The sequence below is a fragment of the Osmia lignaria genome, chromosome 15, assembly GCF_051020975.1.
Source record: "Osmia lignaria lignaria isolate PbOS001 chromosome 15, iyOsmLign1, whole genome shotgun sequence".
Classification (NCBI taxonomy): domain Eukaryota; kingdom Metazoa; phylum Arthropoda; class Insecta; order Hymenoptera; family Megachilidae; genus Osmia; species Osmia lignaria.
The window spans coordinates 9,374,043-9,391,844 of NC_135046.1; the positions used below are offsets into that span (position 1 = coordinate 9,374,043).

Below are 17,802 nucleotides of genomic sequence, written 5' to 3' on the forward strand. Positions count from 1 at the left end.
TAAATGAATAATATAAAATTATGAGTAAAGTAATACAAATATTTTCAATATACTTTTACCAATTGAATATGCATATTTTAACATTCCCAAAAACTGAGTTCTTCAGTTTTACTCATTATTATTAATTATTAAATGAATATAAAAGATACAAGAATATATTTTTTGAAAAAAAGTATCTATATAATAAAAAATCCTGTCTATTTTGTAATTTTGCGACTTCATACTTGAAATATAAACAAATGAAAATTGGGTATTCCCAGCTTGTCCAAGGCTGACTAGTTATCAAGGGGTACCACTGCAATTAAAGGTTTATCCATAATCAGTTTAAAACAGTTAATTTATATATATATTAAATATACATATACGAATTATAACATATATATATCTTTATATAAACTCTATAATACATTTAAAATTATTTTCCCAACTCACTTGTTAGATTTTAAATTGAAGTCAAAGTAAATTGATCATCTGTATAATCTTGAAATCAGATAATTTTGATGTTAGACGTAAGTTCACATGTACTGGTGCGACGTTACTGAACGTTACGCAGTAAGGATGCTAACTTATAAAGTTATTAAATTATAATTTGTTACATTTTACATACAAAGGAAATTTAATGAAGGTAAAACGCATTTAATTATAATGTTAAAATCATGAACAAATTGAGTACATGAATGTATCACACAAAATTGCTTTAGAAGGTTGTACTGCCACTCCCTAACTCCTTTCTTTCATGATTATTGTATATAAACATTTCTTTCATATAGAATTTTTATAGAGTTTTATATAATTGATAACAATTTTGTATCATATAACTAATACTATATAATTAATGATATTATACAATTGCAGGACAATTAACAGTTCATCAGTTACATTGAGATACAACAACAATGTGTCATATACAAACAAGTTTGATATATATCCTGGTTGCAATAACCGGTGTATTTACTCAAAATACTTTCTATGGAGAAGTAATTCATCAATGTCCACAACATTGGATAAAATTTCAAGAATCCTGTTATCGTTTTATAAAAAGTCCTATTAAAGAAAGAGAAGATGCAAGAAAAAATTGTCAAGCTTATCAGAGTGATCTTGTTACAATTAATTCATTAGAAGAACATGGATTTATATTATATCAATTATTATGGCAAGATCCACAGCACCGTAAATGGTATACTGGTATAAAATATCAAAATGGTAACTGGATGAATGAAGCTGATAATACTCAGTTAATAAACATGGAAAATGCAATTTTACCAGAACCAAGTGACAATTCATATAGTAGAGATTATCTAGTATATTCTTATCATAATAATCTACAGCGTTGGGGATTAGAAGGTGTATCTGGTAGAGAGAAATTATTATATATTTGTGAAGCCCCAATTTCAAATTTGCATAATTTGGTAGATGATGATCGTACTTACCATTATGGTGTTGAAATTGACAATCCTAATGAAATACCTAGAGGCCCATATTTTATTAAACAACCTGTAGATAAAGTATTTGATGTATCAAAAAGAAAAATAAGCAATGATGTTTCATTGAGTTGCTTGGCAGGTGGTTATCCTGCACCTACATATGAGTGGTTTAAAGAAGATTATGAAAATGATAGATTAATTGCAACAAAAATAGATCCACTAATTAATACAAGATATACTGTTAGTGGTGGTACTTTAATTATTTATGAACCTGAGCAGGTAAATATGTTTAAAATTTGGTTAAATGTGTGTGCTAAAAATAAGTATAATACAAAAATATTAATGCTATTTAAAATATTAATTATACATAGACCGAAGATAGAGGCTCGTATCATTGTAAAGCAACCAATAAATTCGGTACAATTATATCTGAAAGTGTAGAACTATCATTTGGATATATTTTGGAATTTAATTTAAAACGCTCGGAGGAGCGTGGAGACGAGAAATGGGGAAAGGCTGTGTATTGTGATCCACCTCAACATTTTCCTGGAGTAAAATATTATTGGGCACGTGACTATTTCCCCAATTTTGTTGAAGAAGATAAACGTGTTTTTGTTTCCCATGATGGGGCTCTTTATTTCTCTGCATTAGAAATGATTGATCGCGGAAATTATTCTTGTAACGTTCAAAGTGTTGCCTCGGATACTGGTCGTAATGGACCATTCTTCCCTTTGAGAGTTGATCCGCATTGTAATTCAATTTTTTTAAAAATAATTTAATATCAAAGATTTATTACAAAATAGTTATCATATTAATAAGACGTTTTACTTTTCAGCTTCTTTCCAGCAATTAAAGTTTCCTAATAATTTTCCAAAAGCATTTCCTGAAGCACCAATTGCAGGGGAAGAAGTTAGACTAGAATGTGTTGCATTTGGATAGTAAGTTTGTATTTTTAATTAATTGATTGTTCGTTACATAAGCTAAATGTAACTTTTTTTTTACTTTAATGTAGTCCTGTTCCCTCATATAATTGGACAAGAAGAGGTGGATCATTACCGCGTGGAGCATATACAACTAGTTATAATCGAGTATTAATTATACCGAAAGTACATGTTGATGATCAAGGAGAGTACATGTGTAGAGTTCATAATGATAGATTGTCAATTGAAAACTTTGTAACATTAACCATTCAAGCAGCTCCAAATTTTACTATTCCACTAGTAGATAAACATATGGATAACAGAGGAGAATTAACTTGGACTTGTGAAGCATTTGGAATACCAGATGTTACTTATAATTGGTTTAGAAATGGTGAACTCTTAAATATAGATACACTTCCTTTTGAAGATAGAGATCGATATTTTATACAAGACAATGTTTTAACCATCAAAAATTTGGATCCGGAACGAGATCAAGCGATGTATCAATGCCGTGCAAAAAATCAGTTAAAGACAAAGTATTCATCCGCACAATTAAGAGTTCTATGTAAGTTGTTATTTAAACGTCTTATGTAAATTTAATAATATCATTACATTTTTCAAATCGCAGCATTAAAACCGTCGTTTAAAAAACGACCTATGGAACCTGAAACTTATGCAGCTGAAAAAGGTAATGTTACTATCTTTTGTAATCCTGAAGCTGCACCCAGGCCAAAATTCGTTTGGAAAAAGGACGGAAATATTATTGGTTCTGGTGGTAGACGTAAAATTTTAGAAACTGGCAGCCTTATAATTAGTCCTGTTTCAAGCGACGATGAAGGCACTTATGTGTGCAGTGCAACGAATCAGTATGGAAGTGATGAAACTCGAGGACGATTAATAGTATTACGTAAGTTAATATATTTTACAATATTTAACGTGTTGATCTTATATGTAATAATATCTATATATAAATGGCAATTTGAAATCAAGGTGGTCCGCATTTTCTTGAAAAATTACCCCAACGTATAACTACAGCCGTAATGCAAAATCGAACTTTACGTTGTATGGGAGAAGTGGATGAAATGTTAGATGTAGCTTATATTTGGAAACATAATGGTTTACGAATCAGGGATGAAGATTTAGCGAATAATCCAAGATTGCGTATCGATGGCGAGGAACTTAGGATAATAAACGCCACATTTGTAGAAGGAGGAGAATATGAATGCATAATTAAAAGTGCTGTAGGAGAAATTTCTAGCAAAACGATGGTGACGGTAGAAGGTCCACCTGGACCACCGGGTGGTGTTCAAGTTGTAAATATTGTAAAAACATCTACAACATTACGTTGGACTGATGGTGCTTTGAATGGTAGATCCATTACTAAGTATACTGTAACTGCAAGAACTAACTGGAATCACACATGGTTCAATTTGATAGAAAGTGTGTATAATGTAATTTTCTATTTTAATTTTTTACATATCATGATGCAAATGTGTATAATGTAAATATTGTTTCAGATATCACTGCCATTGAAGTAGATAGATACAATGGTAGAAAAGAGGCTTATTTAGAAAATGTTTTAAGTCCTTATACCACTTATGAATTTTGCGTGTCGGCTTTTAATGAATTGGGATATAGTGTCCCATCATCACCTTCTCCACAGTACAGTACACCACCGGATAAACCATATAAAATCCCATCTAACATAGGTGGTGGAGGTGGAAAAATTGGAGATCTTACGATAACATGGAATCCTTTACCGTCTTCTGATCAAAATGGTGCAGGAATTTATTATAAAGTATTTTGGCGTCGAAAGTATCATGAGACGGAGTTTCAGTCCTTGTCCTTAAAAGGACATGGTAATATTGGAAGAAGTGTTGTATCGATACAATCGCAATTCTATTATACAGAATATGAAGTAAAAGTTCAAGCAGCAAATTCGTTAGGTTTTGGGCCAATTTCTAATGAAGTTACAATATTCAGTGCAGAAGATATGCCGCAAGTAGCTCCACAGCAAGTGGTTGCACATAGTTATAACAGTACTAGTTTGAAAGTTAGTTGGGCACCAATTGAACAAACTCGTGAAAAGATACGAGGAAAGTTAATTGGTCACAGAATAAAATATTGGAAAGAAAGTAATAGAGAAGAAGATGCGGTATACTATCTATCTAGAAGCACACAACCTTTGGCCCTTGTAGTTGGTTTGCAACCTGATACTTATTATTATGTTAAAGTAATGGCGTACAATTCCGCTGGAGAAGGTCCAGAAAGTGAACGATATTTAGAAAGAACTTATCGTAAAGCACCACAGAAACCACCATCTTCTGTTAATGTGCATGGTGTAAATCCATCAACAGTTAGAGTTGTGTGGCGTTATGTGCAACCAAGTTTGGATGAAGAACCATTAATAGGTTACAAGATACGTGTGTGGGAATTAGATCAAGATATGAGCACTGCAAATGATACTATTATACCAGGTGGTTCAAAATTAGAAGCAGATATTACTAATCTTAGTCCTGGTAAGGCGTATCATTTACGAGTACTTGCATTTAGCAACGGTGGAGACGGACGTATGTCAAGTCCAACTCATACGTTTCAAATGGGTGATGTATCTAGTTTTAGAAGTAGTGCGAGTAATAAGATTTTAGATGCTGCTCTAGGAATATCATTGTTATTACTATTACGAATTTACAACTGTGTGTAATATGAGCATATTTTTATACGAAATGGATATATTGAATATCTACTAACCATTTTTTTTAAACGCAATTAAAAAATGCAATATATTGAGTATTTTTATGTAGATAAAAATATCTTAATAATTTTCTGATATTATTGAGTTAATGGCATCTGATATTGATGCGTTATCGAAAATCTGAATATTATTAAGTGATACTAACTCGTGTTCTCTCATTATAATGAGAGGAAACAAAATTAAAATTCATGATTTGAGCAAAGTTTATGATTTGTACATGTTATTATCATAAAATTCATTTGTTTAATATCATGTCATGTTTCAAAAAAGTAGCTGGTTATTATAAAATGATAAAGTATTGTTATACAGTATGAGTAATTTTGTACTTCAAAGTATTACTTTAATTAAGCTAACTTTAAAGCATTAGTTAGCTTGAAAACATTAGTTAGATTAACATTAAGCAGTTCAAGTGGTAGTGTGAGCCACAGAAATACAGATATAAAAGTGTTATTACAGGGCCCAAGATCAATATTAATAACACTTGCTGGCAGTCTTCTGATAATGAAAACGAAAAACATAACATTCATCAGCATTTTTTGAATAAAAATCGTGAGTGCTATTATGCAGCTTAGAGTATAAACAATTAAATATAGTATAAACTTTTAATTATTTTTGCAACGGTTTTTATACTTAGTTTTAAGAATTTATAAACAAGGGATTTTTTTACTTTAATTGACAAAGTTTCTATCCATCCGTCCATGAATATCCAGATGATAGACTGTAAATAATATTTATCACCTTAATCTTTTTTAACAAATTCTAAACAACTTTAATGTTGCTCTGTTTGTATAAATAATAATAAAATATTTCATAAAAAGAAATCTCATTAAAAAATGTATAAATATTACACCAATAATTTAATACCTAAAGATCTTCAGTTATGCATGAAATTTTTTATTGAGTTCTTTTTTTTATATATACAAATTTAAATTTGAATTATATTTAAATTTGTACTCTGTATTTAGTAATATAACTTTTAATTATAAGAAAATATGTATCATTTTATATTAATGTATTACTAAACAAAAGATCTTATAATATACATGTTTTACAACAAGAATGAATGTACTATTTCTGTGTGTGTATTGTACCTTTTACCTTCTGTATGTAGATTCAAATTTAAATTTTTGAAAAAGTTCTGTTTATATAAATATAATAACTTCCATTTTACTATTTCAATTATGCTTGTAAGTGTATGTAGATAGGTTTATATCTGGGACATTATTATGGTAATATAAATAAAAAATAAATTATTTTATATATAGCATATATATGAAAAAGATAAATAAATAAAAATAAAAATAAACGTTCAGTTGGATAGAAGATAACTTTTTTGTAGCTAATTTTAGAAGCCGGTGATTACAGATGTACACAAATAATAATGTTTATTAAAACATTCTTTTAAACATATTTTACATATATAAACAGTGTCTCGCATTAATGCCGATGATTGAGCATTACAAACAATTTTAAACGTTTTACAGAAAAGTAATCACTGTCTTTTTATAACGTTGTGACTGTAAGGTTAAATATGTTGCGAATTGCAAGCCGAAAGTTATATTCAATTCAAGTGTTGACAAAAAATTCAACATTTAATGTTAACCAGACGAGAAATTTGAATTTACTTGAATATCAAAGTAAGGAACTTCTCAGAGATTGCGGAGTTTCTGTGCAAAATTTCGCAATTGTGGATGATTTAAATAAAACAGATTCTGCTTTAGAAAAACTGCGTTAGTATTTTCTTTAATGTTTACTATTTGATGATTTGTTATGTATAAAAGTATAACATAATTATATTATATTTTGTCCCATAGATGCAGATGAATATGTTATAAAAGCTCAAGTATTAGCTGGTGGTCGTGGTAAGGGTTGGTTTGATAATGGTTTCAAAGGAGGTGTGCATCTTACAAAGGAGTAAGTGAAAGTACATTGTATAAATATAATATAAAGACATACATGTTATTTAACATATTTCTTATTAGCCGTAAAGCTGTTGTAGATGTTGTGAAAAATATGTTAGGTCACCGCCTTATCACTAAACAGACTTCAGAAGATGGCATATTAGTACAAAAAATTATGATAGCAGAATCTGTAAATATAAAGCAAGAAACATACATTTGTATTCTTATGGATAGACAGCACAATGGTCCTGTGTTAATTGCTTCACCAGCAGGTGGTATGGATATTGAAATAGTTGCTGAAAAAACTCCTGAATTATTAAAAACAGTACCTCTAGATATATATTATGGTATTGATGATGATATTGCTAAAGATGTTAGCATATTTCTTGGTTTTCTGGATCCAACTGTACAAGAGAAAGCAATATTTGAATTAAAAAATTTGTGGAAACTGTTTGTAGATATTGATGCTTTGCAAGTTGAAATTAATCCATTGGCTGTAACTACAGATAATCAAGTTATAGCAGTAGATGCAAAAATATCATTTGATGATAATGCTCAATTCAGACAGCAGGATTTGTTTGCTTTAGAGGATCATGATACTAAAGATCCTAGAGAAGCAGCTGCATCACGATTTAATTTAAATTATATTGGCATGGATGGTAACATAGGATGCTTGGGTATGCTTTATTAATAATGTTATGTTCAATATTATGAGTAAAAAACTTCTCTTATTGTTTTGATAGATAAATATTTATAAATGAGCATTACAACGAATTAGTAAGTTTTTGATTCTGTGTTTCATATTTAGTTAATGGTGCTGGTTTAGCAATGGCTACTATGGATATAATTAAACTAAATGGTGGCTCTCCAGCAAACTTCTTAGATGTAGGTGGAGGTGTTAAAGAAGATCAAGTTTATCAAGCATTTAAAATTCTAAGTGATGGTAATAAACATTGAAACAAATAATAACACTATTAAATCTGTTATTAAAATTTGATAAAACTCCAGATCTTATTTGATATCTTTAGATCCGAAAGTAAAAGTAATTCTTGTAAATGTGTTTGGAGGAATTGTAAATTGTGCCACTATAGCCAAAGGTATTATTACAGCATATCATAATTTACGACTTGAAATTCCGCTTGTTGTTAGACTGGAAGGTAATTATTTTCTAATTGCTTGGTTTTATGTCTTATATTAAAATAACTGTATAGTTTAATAATAATCATCCTTTTCTTTTAAAATTAGGTACTAATGTGACAGAAGCAAAGAAAATTCTTGCAGAAAGTAATTTGTCAATTCTTACTGCAAATGATTTAGACGAAGCTGCTAAAAAAGCAGTTTGTTCAGTAAAAGCATAAATTTAACAGCTGTGCTCTGTATTAAGTGCTTTAAAAGTAAAAATTCGTAAATGTGAGGAAACATTTATAAAATTGTTATAATATAAAAAGTTGATTTTTTTTTGTTTCATTTTGTTTGAGCATACATGTTAGGTTTCATTGTGGAAAGTAAAAGAAAAAATAATTTTATGTTTCGAATTTATTATTAATAATTTAATTAAAGGTATTTATTTATTTAAATTAATAATTTTCGGTTTATTATGTTATCATAAAGTTTTGTTTTATTTTATTTTCATTTGATAAATGTTTCCGAGTGCACATTGTTTGGTCAAAAATTGTATACATTTTAAATGAATCACTTCGATATTTTCGTATTTTGTATATTCAAAAGATTGGAATAGTAAGCAAGTTAAATTGTTTTGTAAGTATATAAACAGAATGACTGAATGTATTTTTAAAGGATCGTTAAACATTTTATACAGTATAAAAAAAAGTAGGTTTCCCGAAGGAAAATGTCAATGAAGAAGATGCAAGAACGTTCAGAATCCTAATTTTGACGATATTAAAAATGATTTAGAAACAGGATAATATAATTTTTAATTGTTAAGCCGCGAAGCCTGAGAAAGCCTATGGGGGAAGTCGGAACCCGGGAATCCCCGGTAAAGCCTATGTTAGAGGGGCAGGTACCATTTTTCCTGGGGAAGCCTATTATCTCCCATTTTGTATATTTATCTTTGTAATTTGTACTTTGCCCAATAAAAAGTTGTTCTTGTAAATCAATATAAATGTTCTTTCTGTACTATTTTATTTAATAAGTTATATTTAACAACATTAAATACGAACAAACTTTGTAAAATTAATTGTTTTATCGTACAAAAAAAATATATATATATATAAAGTGTAAATTTGCATAATTATACAATTTGAAATCCCTCCGTGGTGATTTGAATTCGTGTACAAAAAGAAGAGCAACCGTAGCAAAAATCGACTAACCCGCGCTCTTTTAATTAAAACGGTATTTTATATTATATTAAAATGTTTCTTTTTTTTTATTAATGGACGAAAAATGAGGAACAGTGGAAAGCGTTTTTAAATGAACTATCAAGTACTTAGTTTACTACTTCGAGAACTGCCCTTGTGAGTGAATAACTGATGTATGGTTACAAAAGTTCACCCCCCACAGAGAGGATCGCATATAGTGATGCGTAAGCGCACAGAATAAGCACTTCTAAACAGTAGCAATCATTTCCTTTTAGCTGTTTTTGTAACAAACAGACTAACGTAAACCATCTATTACTTTTCCATAGTGCTTGCTATAGATGCATGTGCGTATCTCTTCATTTATTAGTCATTCGCTCTTTCGCTGAAGACTTAAACAGGCAGTGCCAAAAATTGAATTATAAAAAGCTAAAGAACTCTCCATTTTTTCTTTTTTTTTTCACAGAGGATTTGTAATATTTATGATGTATATTTTTCTTCAAACACCCTGTCTAAGTAATGGAATGAACGCAAAGAAGAAAGATACAGAGAGAAGATGAATGAATGATTAATCAAGTACTTAGATGAGTAAAATGATAAATGAAAGTTGGTGAAAAAGAGACCGAAATGAGAGAAGGGATGAAGAGAAGGGGGAGACAAATGATCTGCGTCTGCGTTAAAATTTCGGGGCGGCTAAAAGAGCGATAACGGCGCGACGACACTAGCTCGACCGACGTCGCAGCGCTCGGGTGCACCTGGGAAACGACACCGGTTGTTTATCCACTGTTCGTTTGTTGCATTCTCTAGTGTGACTTTAATTTAGTTCGAATATCGCTAAGTATCGAATAAATATTAATTACCTAAATGAAATTAAATTCATCATTAGTTTTAGAATTGAAATTAATATACCGAATTAAAACTGGCACCGATGCGCTAAAATAATATTAAAAAATTTTTAAATAATGTTTAAAATATAGCTGCAATTGTACCTTATATTGTACGAAAAAGAGAAAAGGTAAAGGAAATATATAAGTAACATGTTGAGAATTACTTGTTGAATCCATTCAGGCTGCATAAAAAGGCAGTGTTCTGCGATTGCCACGAAGAGATTGAAAGAAAACATTACCGATGAGCTTGACGGATCTGCGGAATCACAACATTTCTCTATCCGAAGTACATCGTTAAGGATAAAGGACCATTTCCTGAAAACCCGTTGAGGATAAAGGAACAAGGCTTCACGGAAATACTTTTCAAAGAGTGGAAACGAAGTTCAGGGGATATTTTCTCGAGGATCGAACAGGAAAGTGCCAGGAATTTTTAAGTAACCCAGCGTACTCTCAAGAGGAAGTTGCCAGCTTACTTTCAAAAACAATTACCCGAATCGAAAGAGATTCCAGAAATAATACAAACAAAACTGAAAGTATTTTTAAAAACGTTAGATACAAAAGAAAAATCTTTTTCTAGGAAATCGAAGGAACTTGTTTGAAGAATACCAAACACCTATTTTCTCTGCTTTGATTATTTTAGTTTACGGCAGGGAAAAATTTACGAGGGAACCTATCGAACAAGGATTCGCGGACTAGTTTTCAAATATTTAAAGAATCTCCGTGTTCCGTAGGTGTCCGTCCGATAGCCGGGGACATCTCGCTGAGAATTATTGCCTTATACTGGACATTCAGACATCGAAGAAGATTAATAGATTTTACGAACACCGACTGAACCTATTTGCAAGAAAAAGGAAGAAAAAAAGAAGGGAAACAGGAAAAGGAGGAAACGCATTTACAACGAACATGAATTTTAACACTACCTCGAGCTACTATGTTTGCAACTTATCCTCGTTTCACTCACATTATTCGCAGCTGCACGGCTGGATCTCACTCTTAGTTTGCATTTTTGGTTCGATCGCAAACATTTTGAACATTCTCGTTCTGACTCGGCGAGAGATGAGATCACCTACGAACATAATTTTAACAGGATTAGCTGTGGCCGATTTACTCGTAATGATAGATTACATTCCTTACGCGATTCATCTTTATCTGTACCGACGATCCAGACGAGACACGTTCACCTACGGATGGACTATCTTCGTGCTGTTTCACTCAAACTTCGCTCAGGTAACCTGTTAATTAAATAAATTATCTACATTGTTATTGATGTTTCTTCGAAAACTTATTAGAAATTGATTTGCAAAGCAATTACCATAAAAAGAAATTATAGTGCACCGATGTCCCGTAAAGTCGTTTCGGTATTTACGGTTGGTCGCATTCTTACGGGAACCTTCGTTTCCTTGCTTTGTTTGATGAGGATTGACCTACATGTTTGGAAACCAATCAATCCAACATACTGCATCCTCCTTCTTCTTTAATTAAAGGCTAAATTGCAGTCCAACAAGAAATGAATTTAGCTTTATTTCATTATACCGTAATTCCGTGTTCTTGAAAGACCAACAAGTTGATCAATCTTGTTTCAACTAGAGAAGCAACAGTTGTAAGATAAGCATAGGAAAGTTCTGCTTCGCAGAACCACAACATTATTCTTTGTGTATAAAATTACCGGTACTAAGAAAAGAAACTGTCAATGAGATTTTCTAAACAACCTAAAGAAAAGGAAAAGGAGGGTACGGTTGTGTTAATTGAATTTCCAATTAAATTTTCACAGGTTTGTCATACTATTTCAATTTGTTTGACGTTAATATTGGCTGTGTGGAGATACGTGGCGGTGGCAAGGCCACAACAGAACAGAGAGTGGTGTAGTTACAGACGAACTATTTTTGCAATTTTCGTTGCGTACGTTTTTTGCCCTGTGCTTTGTATACCTCTGTACATTACGACAGAAGTGAAAAAACAAGTAGAGGTGTTGGATCCCAATGGAATGAGCATAAATATTCGAAATCGAAGCTTGATCGGTAAGCAGTTAACGCGCATTACCCTTCCTCTGTTTCTATTTTAAAACGAGCATGCATTAATGCACGAAAAATGTTAATTATTGTTCTAAACTTTTAATTGTATATTGACTGACATTTATGCAATGACCTTGTTATAACTATTTAATTCGAAAAGCTCGTTTCCACTCATTCGTTAGAAGAATATTATATAACTAATTCTTGCGATGTGCCATAAGCTTTTTTCTTGTACTTGTTTGAACAGTTCTTCTAACAGTTGGGTATTTTCTGAATATATGCAGAGAAATATCTTTCGGTGTCTAAAAGTTGACCTAAATACTCTGTGGAAATTTTATTCGCGAATGTTTGTTTGCAAAAAAACAATTCACGAGCGTTTTAAATATATGAGATTTTACTGAAAAGAAAAATAGCCATTTATTTTAAAAGTGGTTATTATGGAACATTTGATATTTTACGTATTGGATATTAATGAAGAAAAGAAAATTTTAATACTATATTTAATGGGTTTACTAGAAAAAGCACTTTAACTATCATAACGTATACGTCAATTAATATAGCAGTTAAAAGTTTACTGTTTGTATAACAGCAAATAATTTACAAAGCTTAAAATATCAATGTTTATTACTACTAACATTCTCGACCCTTAAGAACCGTTTAAAAGCTCTGCTCAGTTAATATGCATTCTTGAACACACGAAGCGCGTCCACTCTCTGATGCTATGTTTTCTATTTCATTATTTTATTTTCATACATTTTTTTTCAACTTGACAAAAAGCGATAAGACCAGAGATATTCCGATATTTGCAACACTAATTTTTCAGTATGATCGAACGTACAGAATTTTGCATTTTCATTGTATAAACTTCGTTTCCAATCGCTACGTGTTCCCGTAGTTATTTTTCTTTCTTTTTTTTTTCAATTTATCTTATTAAAAAACGTTTACCTTTTTAGATGTACCATTAGAAAACACAACGAACGTAACACTGTATTTTGTTCGATTAAGCGAAACGGTGAAGAATCATGACATCCTGAAGGAATTAAATTTTTGGATCTACAGTGTGGTAATAAAACTTTTTCCTTGCCTTGTTCTAACAATTGTCAGCTTGAAACTTCTTCAAGTGCTGTTGGAGGCAAAACGGAGAAGGCGAAAGTTAACGAATATTCAGGAGGAAAATTCTGAAAGGAAGAAAAGCTGTCGAAGAGCTGAAAAAGAACGGCAAACTGATCGGACCACGATGATGTTGCTCGCAGTTTTGCTGCTTTTTTTATTGACAGAACTACCCCAGGGAATACTGGGACTTTTTAGTGTGCTCCTTGGTCCAGGATTTTTCCGGACTTGTTACTTGATGCTGGGTTAGTACTTATACTGGCTCAGCAAACTTTCTTTCACATCATTTTTTAAGTTAAAAATTCAACTGACTAAAAACCACCTAGAATGTCCAATAATATACGAGTATATAAAAAAATGATACCTTCAAAGAAAAGTTTAATCCTCCGGTGTGAAATTCCACTGAAAGTTACATTTAACAGCAGGATTAAAATAACAATTCTACGTAGTCTTTTCGGATATGGTATATCTGTGTGCAACGGAAGCGGCTTTCGATTAAGAAGAAGCGTACAGAAAGAAGTCTTCCACTATTCACTTGACTTCTGCTTCTGCTCAACTTGCGAGACCAAGAAAAAGAAGGTTTCCTTCTTTATATTTTTCCTTTGTCGAGAAAAGTTTACGTTGCATGTGATACAGGTATCTTCAAATATTATGTTGTTGTACATCAACTGGTCGATTTCAAAACGTAAAAAGTTTGACATGATTTTAGGGAATAAAAATTTCACAAAATAGCACTTATGTTATATCAATTTGGAGCTCAAATTTTCATAGAATGAGTATACCAGTAAAATGTTTATCGTTTCATTTTTCGAAATTTAATTGAAAGAGAAGAAAAAATGTTTGCTGCATAAAAGTGGAGCATTTTTTTTACATAGGAATTAGTTTTTTTCCTTTGATCTGATTTCTGCTTTTATGAAAGAGTTTTATCGTCACTTTAATACAAAAGCTGTAGAGTATTGTATCAGTACTAAAAGCGCGACACAGTTGAGAGAAAGGTTAAAAAGTCGAGGAGCATTTATTGAATAAATATCAGTAAACAGAACAACAGTATCAAATTTTATCAAATTTTTGTAGTTTAACATTAATGGAAGATGTTTGATATATTTCCTTAATTTATTAATAATAAAAGTAATATCAGCAATTGCTTATTGTAATCAGTTTTAATTATTGTGATTTTAATTTTTAGGTGACGTTATCGATATGTTAACCCTTGTAAACTCAGCTATAAATTTCATACTTTATTGCACAATGAGTAGACAATTTAGAAAAACGTTCAATGAACTTTTCTGCAACAGTTGGAAAATTCCCAGTATTGGAAAACAGATTTTTCTAGAAAATAATGGACGCACGGGTACAAATCATACGGTAACACAAGTGACGCAAGTATAATTAGAACAGAAATGATGGAATTTTGTTTCAGCATTACTTATCTATTAAAATATATTAATTCTGATTGTGATTTTTTATGTAAGTAACATATCTTTAATAATAAAAAGTTTCATATTTAAAGTATAAATATAGTATGTGAAACTATAAATGAATATTAATAATAACAAAGTTAATAAAATGTTGCATTTATAATCATTGTTAATACTTGTTACAGCAAATTTTAAATTTCAGTTTTACCATATGAGAAGACCACAATGTCTCTAAAACATTATTTGTTGTACTAACACATGGTGCTGAAATGTGTATCTTGAAATTCTTTTGAAATTATTACTGCCAAATGTAACTAACAACGTGTTTATTGTATATAGTGCAGTAATAATAATAATAAAATAAAAAGAATTATTAAGTATGTCCGACTGTACTTATATTTGTTTCTGTACTTAAAAATGTTTGTTTCTGATCTTAAAATTTTCGCACATATATACAGTGCTTCCGATTTGATTGCACAACCGCAGAAAGCAGTGAAATCACATTAAAATATAAGTTAGAAAGGTAGAATGACACTTTTGGTACAAAGCTTCATTTTCGAATAAATCAATGTTGAAATTTATCCGATTTAAAAAAATGCGCCAATGAACAAGTGGTGTCATTTAGCGCAAGTGTCAAAAATTACTTTGACTTTTACTTCTTGTTACCGCTACTAGGGGACGCTTTTTAAAATATAATAGCGCCGCCTTATGCTAATGGCGAGAACTAAAAATAAATATATTTTTTGCGCATCCTATCGGCGAAATCAAAAAGCTCATTTTACGCACCAAACAATAGATGGTGCCACTTGTTCTCGCGATTTTTTAAAATTCGATGAATTTTCAACATTGATTTATTGAAAAATAAAGCCTCGTACGAGGAAATGTCACTCTATATTTTTAACTTGTATTTTCATGTAGATTCACTCTCTCTATGCCATCAGGTCGAAAACATACTATACATACTTTACTGTTAAGAAAAAGAAATGAAGATATATGTTCATAATACATACTTTCAATAGATTTTTGTATATAAATTTCATATATACATTTGTGTAAACTATATTTGATATTTTTTCCGGTTCGTTCTTAGGATAATTCTGTGTTTAAAGCTTGGTCTTCACCTTTTTCCCTGATTCGAGCGCCCTTATTTGTCAGTTTCAAGAACTAACAAGAGCAATGGCGGAACAAGTTCGATTAAGACGCTAAAATATATTCACCAAACTGAATGTTTCGTACAAATTCTGTAATTAATATAAAGAAAAGTGAAACTGATTCTTGACTAGTCTTTTAAATCCTTTACATTGCCGGTAAAATAACGGTTGTGAGCTATTCGTGACTTAAACTTACATTGTGCAGTTCTAATTGTGCCCGAAGAAGGAGACGCTTCGAGAACCAGTGTAAAAGGTATGTTCACCTGTATTCCTGTAAATGTTTATCTTTACACAAATTGTTCCTTTTCACTAATTACGCTTTGCCAGTAAATAATACCATGGTATTCAAGCGGCATAAAAGATATTTCTCCCATCATTTAACCCTTAACTTGTAAGATGAGATTCACTAGACCTTAGCATTTTTTGTAAATACTACGTTTTCTTATTCTTTTGCAAATTTCTAAATTTTTTTATAAGATCCTATGGGTCTCATCATAAAGTTTAACCTGTTACTTGTTAAATTCGAGTCCCATCCAAATGTTCCTCGACTACTCCTCTTCATTATTACTCACTGGTTTGGAGTAGTAACCAATGCTATTTATAATAATTCACCAGCAATTAGTATATTGGTTTTCTGAATGCAATACGACTAATAACAATATGTAAAACGGTGTTTTACGATAAGTATTTCGGACAATGATTGGCCCGACCTTAATAGGAAGGCGCGCCCTTGGGTAAGCCGGTTCGAGGAAAGGTCGATTCGAGAGAATGGAGTGTAATCGTCATAAAGAAGCTTGTTGTTGATAGGATGGCTGGCTCCATCACAAGGTAACAGATACGATAACAGGCTGTATGAGACCCACGTACTTACGCGACCAGCTGAAATGGGAGCATAGCGTGTCTCTCGATTTCTCCGTTCGAAACGTTCCTGGAATCCTCTCTGAAATAGTCCTCGATCCACCGCTGATCGAGGCCCGGCTCGTTTCTATTTAGTCACCTTTATCATTCCAGGCTATAATCCTTGCTCCTCGGTTGCCTTTCTAATTTACGCGCGATCCTAACGCGACATTATAAAATCATTTGCGTTCTCGCAAAAAAAGGTAACATTCTTCTACAAATTGCTCCGACCAACTCGAAAGAAATGAAATAACACCGGAGCCACTTTCATTAGAGGGACTCGAGTTGATTAGCTGGAATTCTTCCTTAATTTGTAAGTGGAAATTGTCCGTGTAAGGTAAAGCTTCAAATACCACTCGCTCAAACTTGTTTATTTTTTAACGAATATTCTACCCTAATTATCACCTGACAATATTCTTACCGGTACGTTGAATATATATTCATATAATTCATATCATGGAATAGGAACTATTTCAAAGAAGTCACGCTCGAATCGTTCAATCTAGAAAAAAAAAAAAGCGATTTCTACAAAACCTGACGAGTTACCACGAAATCTCCCTCACCAAGCCACCATAAATGCACAATGGGACGCATTGTGTGCCTAATAACGGAATCAGCCTCCACCTATTGTTCAAGAAGCATCCAAGCTTTCTGGATATATGCGATATACGAACACGCGGTTCATACTATTACGTGTATGTTTTATTTAGAACCGAAATAAACCCCGGTAGATAGGCGAGTTTATTCACGTATGTATTTATTATGTAATTCGTATTTGTTTAATGGAAGCTGTTTCCTTAAGATTCAAAAGCTGGCGGGTTAATAATACTTTAATATACCTGAAAGCATTTTCGTTCATTAAAGGATACCAAATGCCTGCGTAGAGACGTCAGATGTTCTGCTAGGATACATATTTCAGACCCGTGACTCACGGCCAGGTGTTACTCTTTCAGACACCGTGTATCATCGATGGGGAACGTTTTCCTCAAAATTCATGAGGTCTATAGGTTTA

At 31.7% G+C, this 17,802-nt stretch overlaps 3 protein-coding genes and 1 long non-coding RNA gene across 7 annotated transcripts; 3 read left to right on the top strand and 1 right to left on the bottom strand.

Moving 5' to 3' along the window:
* Positions 1–76: 76 nt before the first annotated feature.
* LOC117600261 (uncharacterized) lies at positions 77–16,624 on the bottom strand. Of its 2 annotated transcripts, XR_004580424.2 has the most exons (5): positions 16,231–16,624; positions 11,515–16,164; positions 11,337–11,434; positions 11,164–11,268; positions 77–295 (listed from the first exon to the last, which is right to left on the bottom strand). It is a non-coding gene; the product is annotated as an uncharacterized LOC117600261 (long non-coding RNA). The 2 variants fall into 2 exon arrangements; XR_004580423.2 differs by lacking the exon at positions 77–295 and having other exon boundaries at positions 8,521–11,268.
* On the top strand, positions 425–5,970 carry LOC117600260 (contactin). Its single transcript, XM_034315417.2, has 8 exons — positions 425–625; positions 856–1,703; positions 1,796–2,174; positions 2,260–2,362; positions 2,437–2,909; positions 2,973–3,251; positions 3,335–3,784; positions 3,862–5,970. Exons 2-8 carry the CDS (start codon positions 897–899, stop codon positions 5,046–5,048), a joined length of 3,678 nt encoding a protein of 1,225 aa, XP_034171308.2. The 5' UTR covers positions 425–625; positions 856–896; the 3' UTR covers positions 5,049–5,970.
* LOC143306109 (succinate--CoA ligase [GDP-forming] subunit beta, mitochondrial-like) lies at positions 6,465–8,451 on the top strand. The gene is made up of 6 exons (XM_076692571.1): positions 6,465–6,829; positions 6,914–7,013; positions 7,082–7,677; positions 7,809–7,943; positions 8,029–8,157; positions 8,246–8,451. The coding sequence occupies exons 1-6, from the start codon at positions 6,631–6,633 to the stop codon at positions 8,356–8,358; spliced, it is 1,272 nt and encodes a 423-aa protein (XP_076548686.1). The 5' UTR covers positions 6,465–6,630; the 3' UTR covers positions 8,359–8,451.
* On the top strand, positions 11,106–15,067 carry LOC117600255 (G-protein coupled receptor dmsr-1). Of its 3 annotated transcripts, none has more exons than XM_076692573.1 (6): positions 11,106–11,429; positions 11,974–12,220; positions 13,168–13,569; positions 14,511–14,675; positions 14,745–14,791; positions 14,945–15,067. In XM_076692573.1, exons 1-5 carry the CDS (start codon positions 11,106–11,108, stop codon positions 14,759–14,761), a joined length of 1,155 nt encoding a protein of 384 aa, XP_076548688.1. In that variant the 3' UTR covers positions 14,762–14,791; positions 14,945–15,067. The 3 variants fall into 3 exon arrangements, with proteins under 3 accessions (XP_076548688.1, XP_076548687.1, XP_034171300.2); XM_076692572.1 differs by having other exon boundaries at positions 14,928–15,057; XM_034315409.2 differs by lacking the exons at positions 14,745–14,791; positions 14,945–15,067 and having other exon boundaries at positions 14,511–14,713.
* Positions 16,625–17,802: the final 1,178 nt, after the last annotated feature.

What these genes read in the sequence shown, in the direction of transcription:
- LOC117600260 (XM_034315417.2), top strand. Translation starts at nt 897, where the DNA reads ATGTGTCATATACAAACAAGTTTGATATATATCCTGGTTGCAATAACC. An exon ending in TTTGAGAGTTGATCCGCATT is followed by an intron (nt 2,175 to 2,259) that starts GTAATTCAATTT and finishes TTTACTTTTCAG; the next exon opens with CTTCTTTCCAGCAATTAAAG. An exon ending in ATGGTTCAATTTGATAGAAA is followed by an intron (nt 3,785 to 3,861) that starts GTGTGTATAATG and finishes ATATTGTTTCAG; the next exon opens with ATATCACTGCCATTGAAGTA.
- LOC117600255 (XM_034315409.2), top strand. Translation starts at nt 11,106, where the DNA reads ATGAATTTTAACACTACCTCGAGCTACTATGTTTGCAACTTATCCTCG. An exon ending in TTCACTCAAACTTCGCTCAG is followed by an intron (nt 11,430 to 11,973) that starts GTAACCTGTTAA and finishes AAATTTTCACAG; the next exon opens with GTTTGTCATACTATTTCAAT. An exon ending in GACTTGTTACTTGATGCTGG is followed by an intron (nt 13,570 to 14,510) that starts GTTAGTACTTAT and finishes TTTAATTTTTAG; the next exon opens with GTGACGTTATCGATATGTTA.
- LOC143306109 (XM_076692571.1), top strand. Translation starts at nt 6,631, where the DNA reads ATGTTGCGAATTGCAAGCCGAAAGTTATATTCAATTCAAGTGTTGACA. An exon ending in GGTGTGCATCTTACAAAGGA is followed by an intron (nt 7,014 to 7,081) that starts GTAAGTGAAAGT and finishes ATTTCTTATTAG; the next exon opens with CCGTAAAGCTGTTGTAGATG. An exon ending in TGGTAACATAGGATGCTTGG is followed by an intron (nt 7,678 to 7,808) that starts GTATGCTTTATT and finishes TTTCATATTTAG; the next exon opens with TTAATGGTGCTGGTTTAGCA.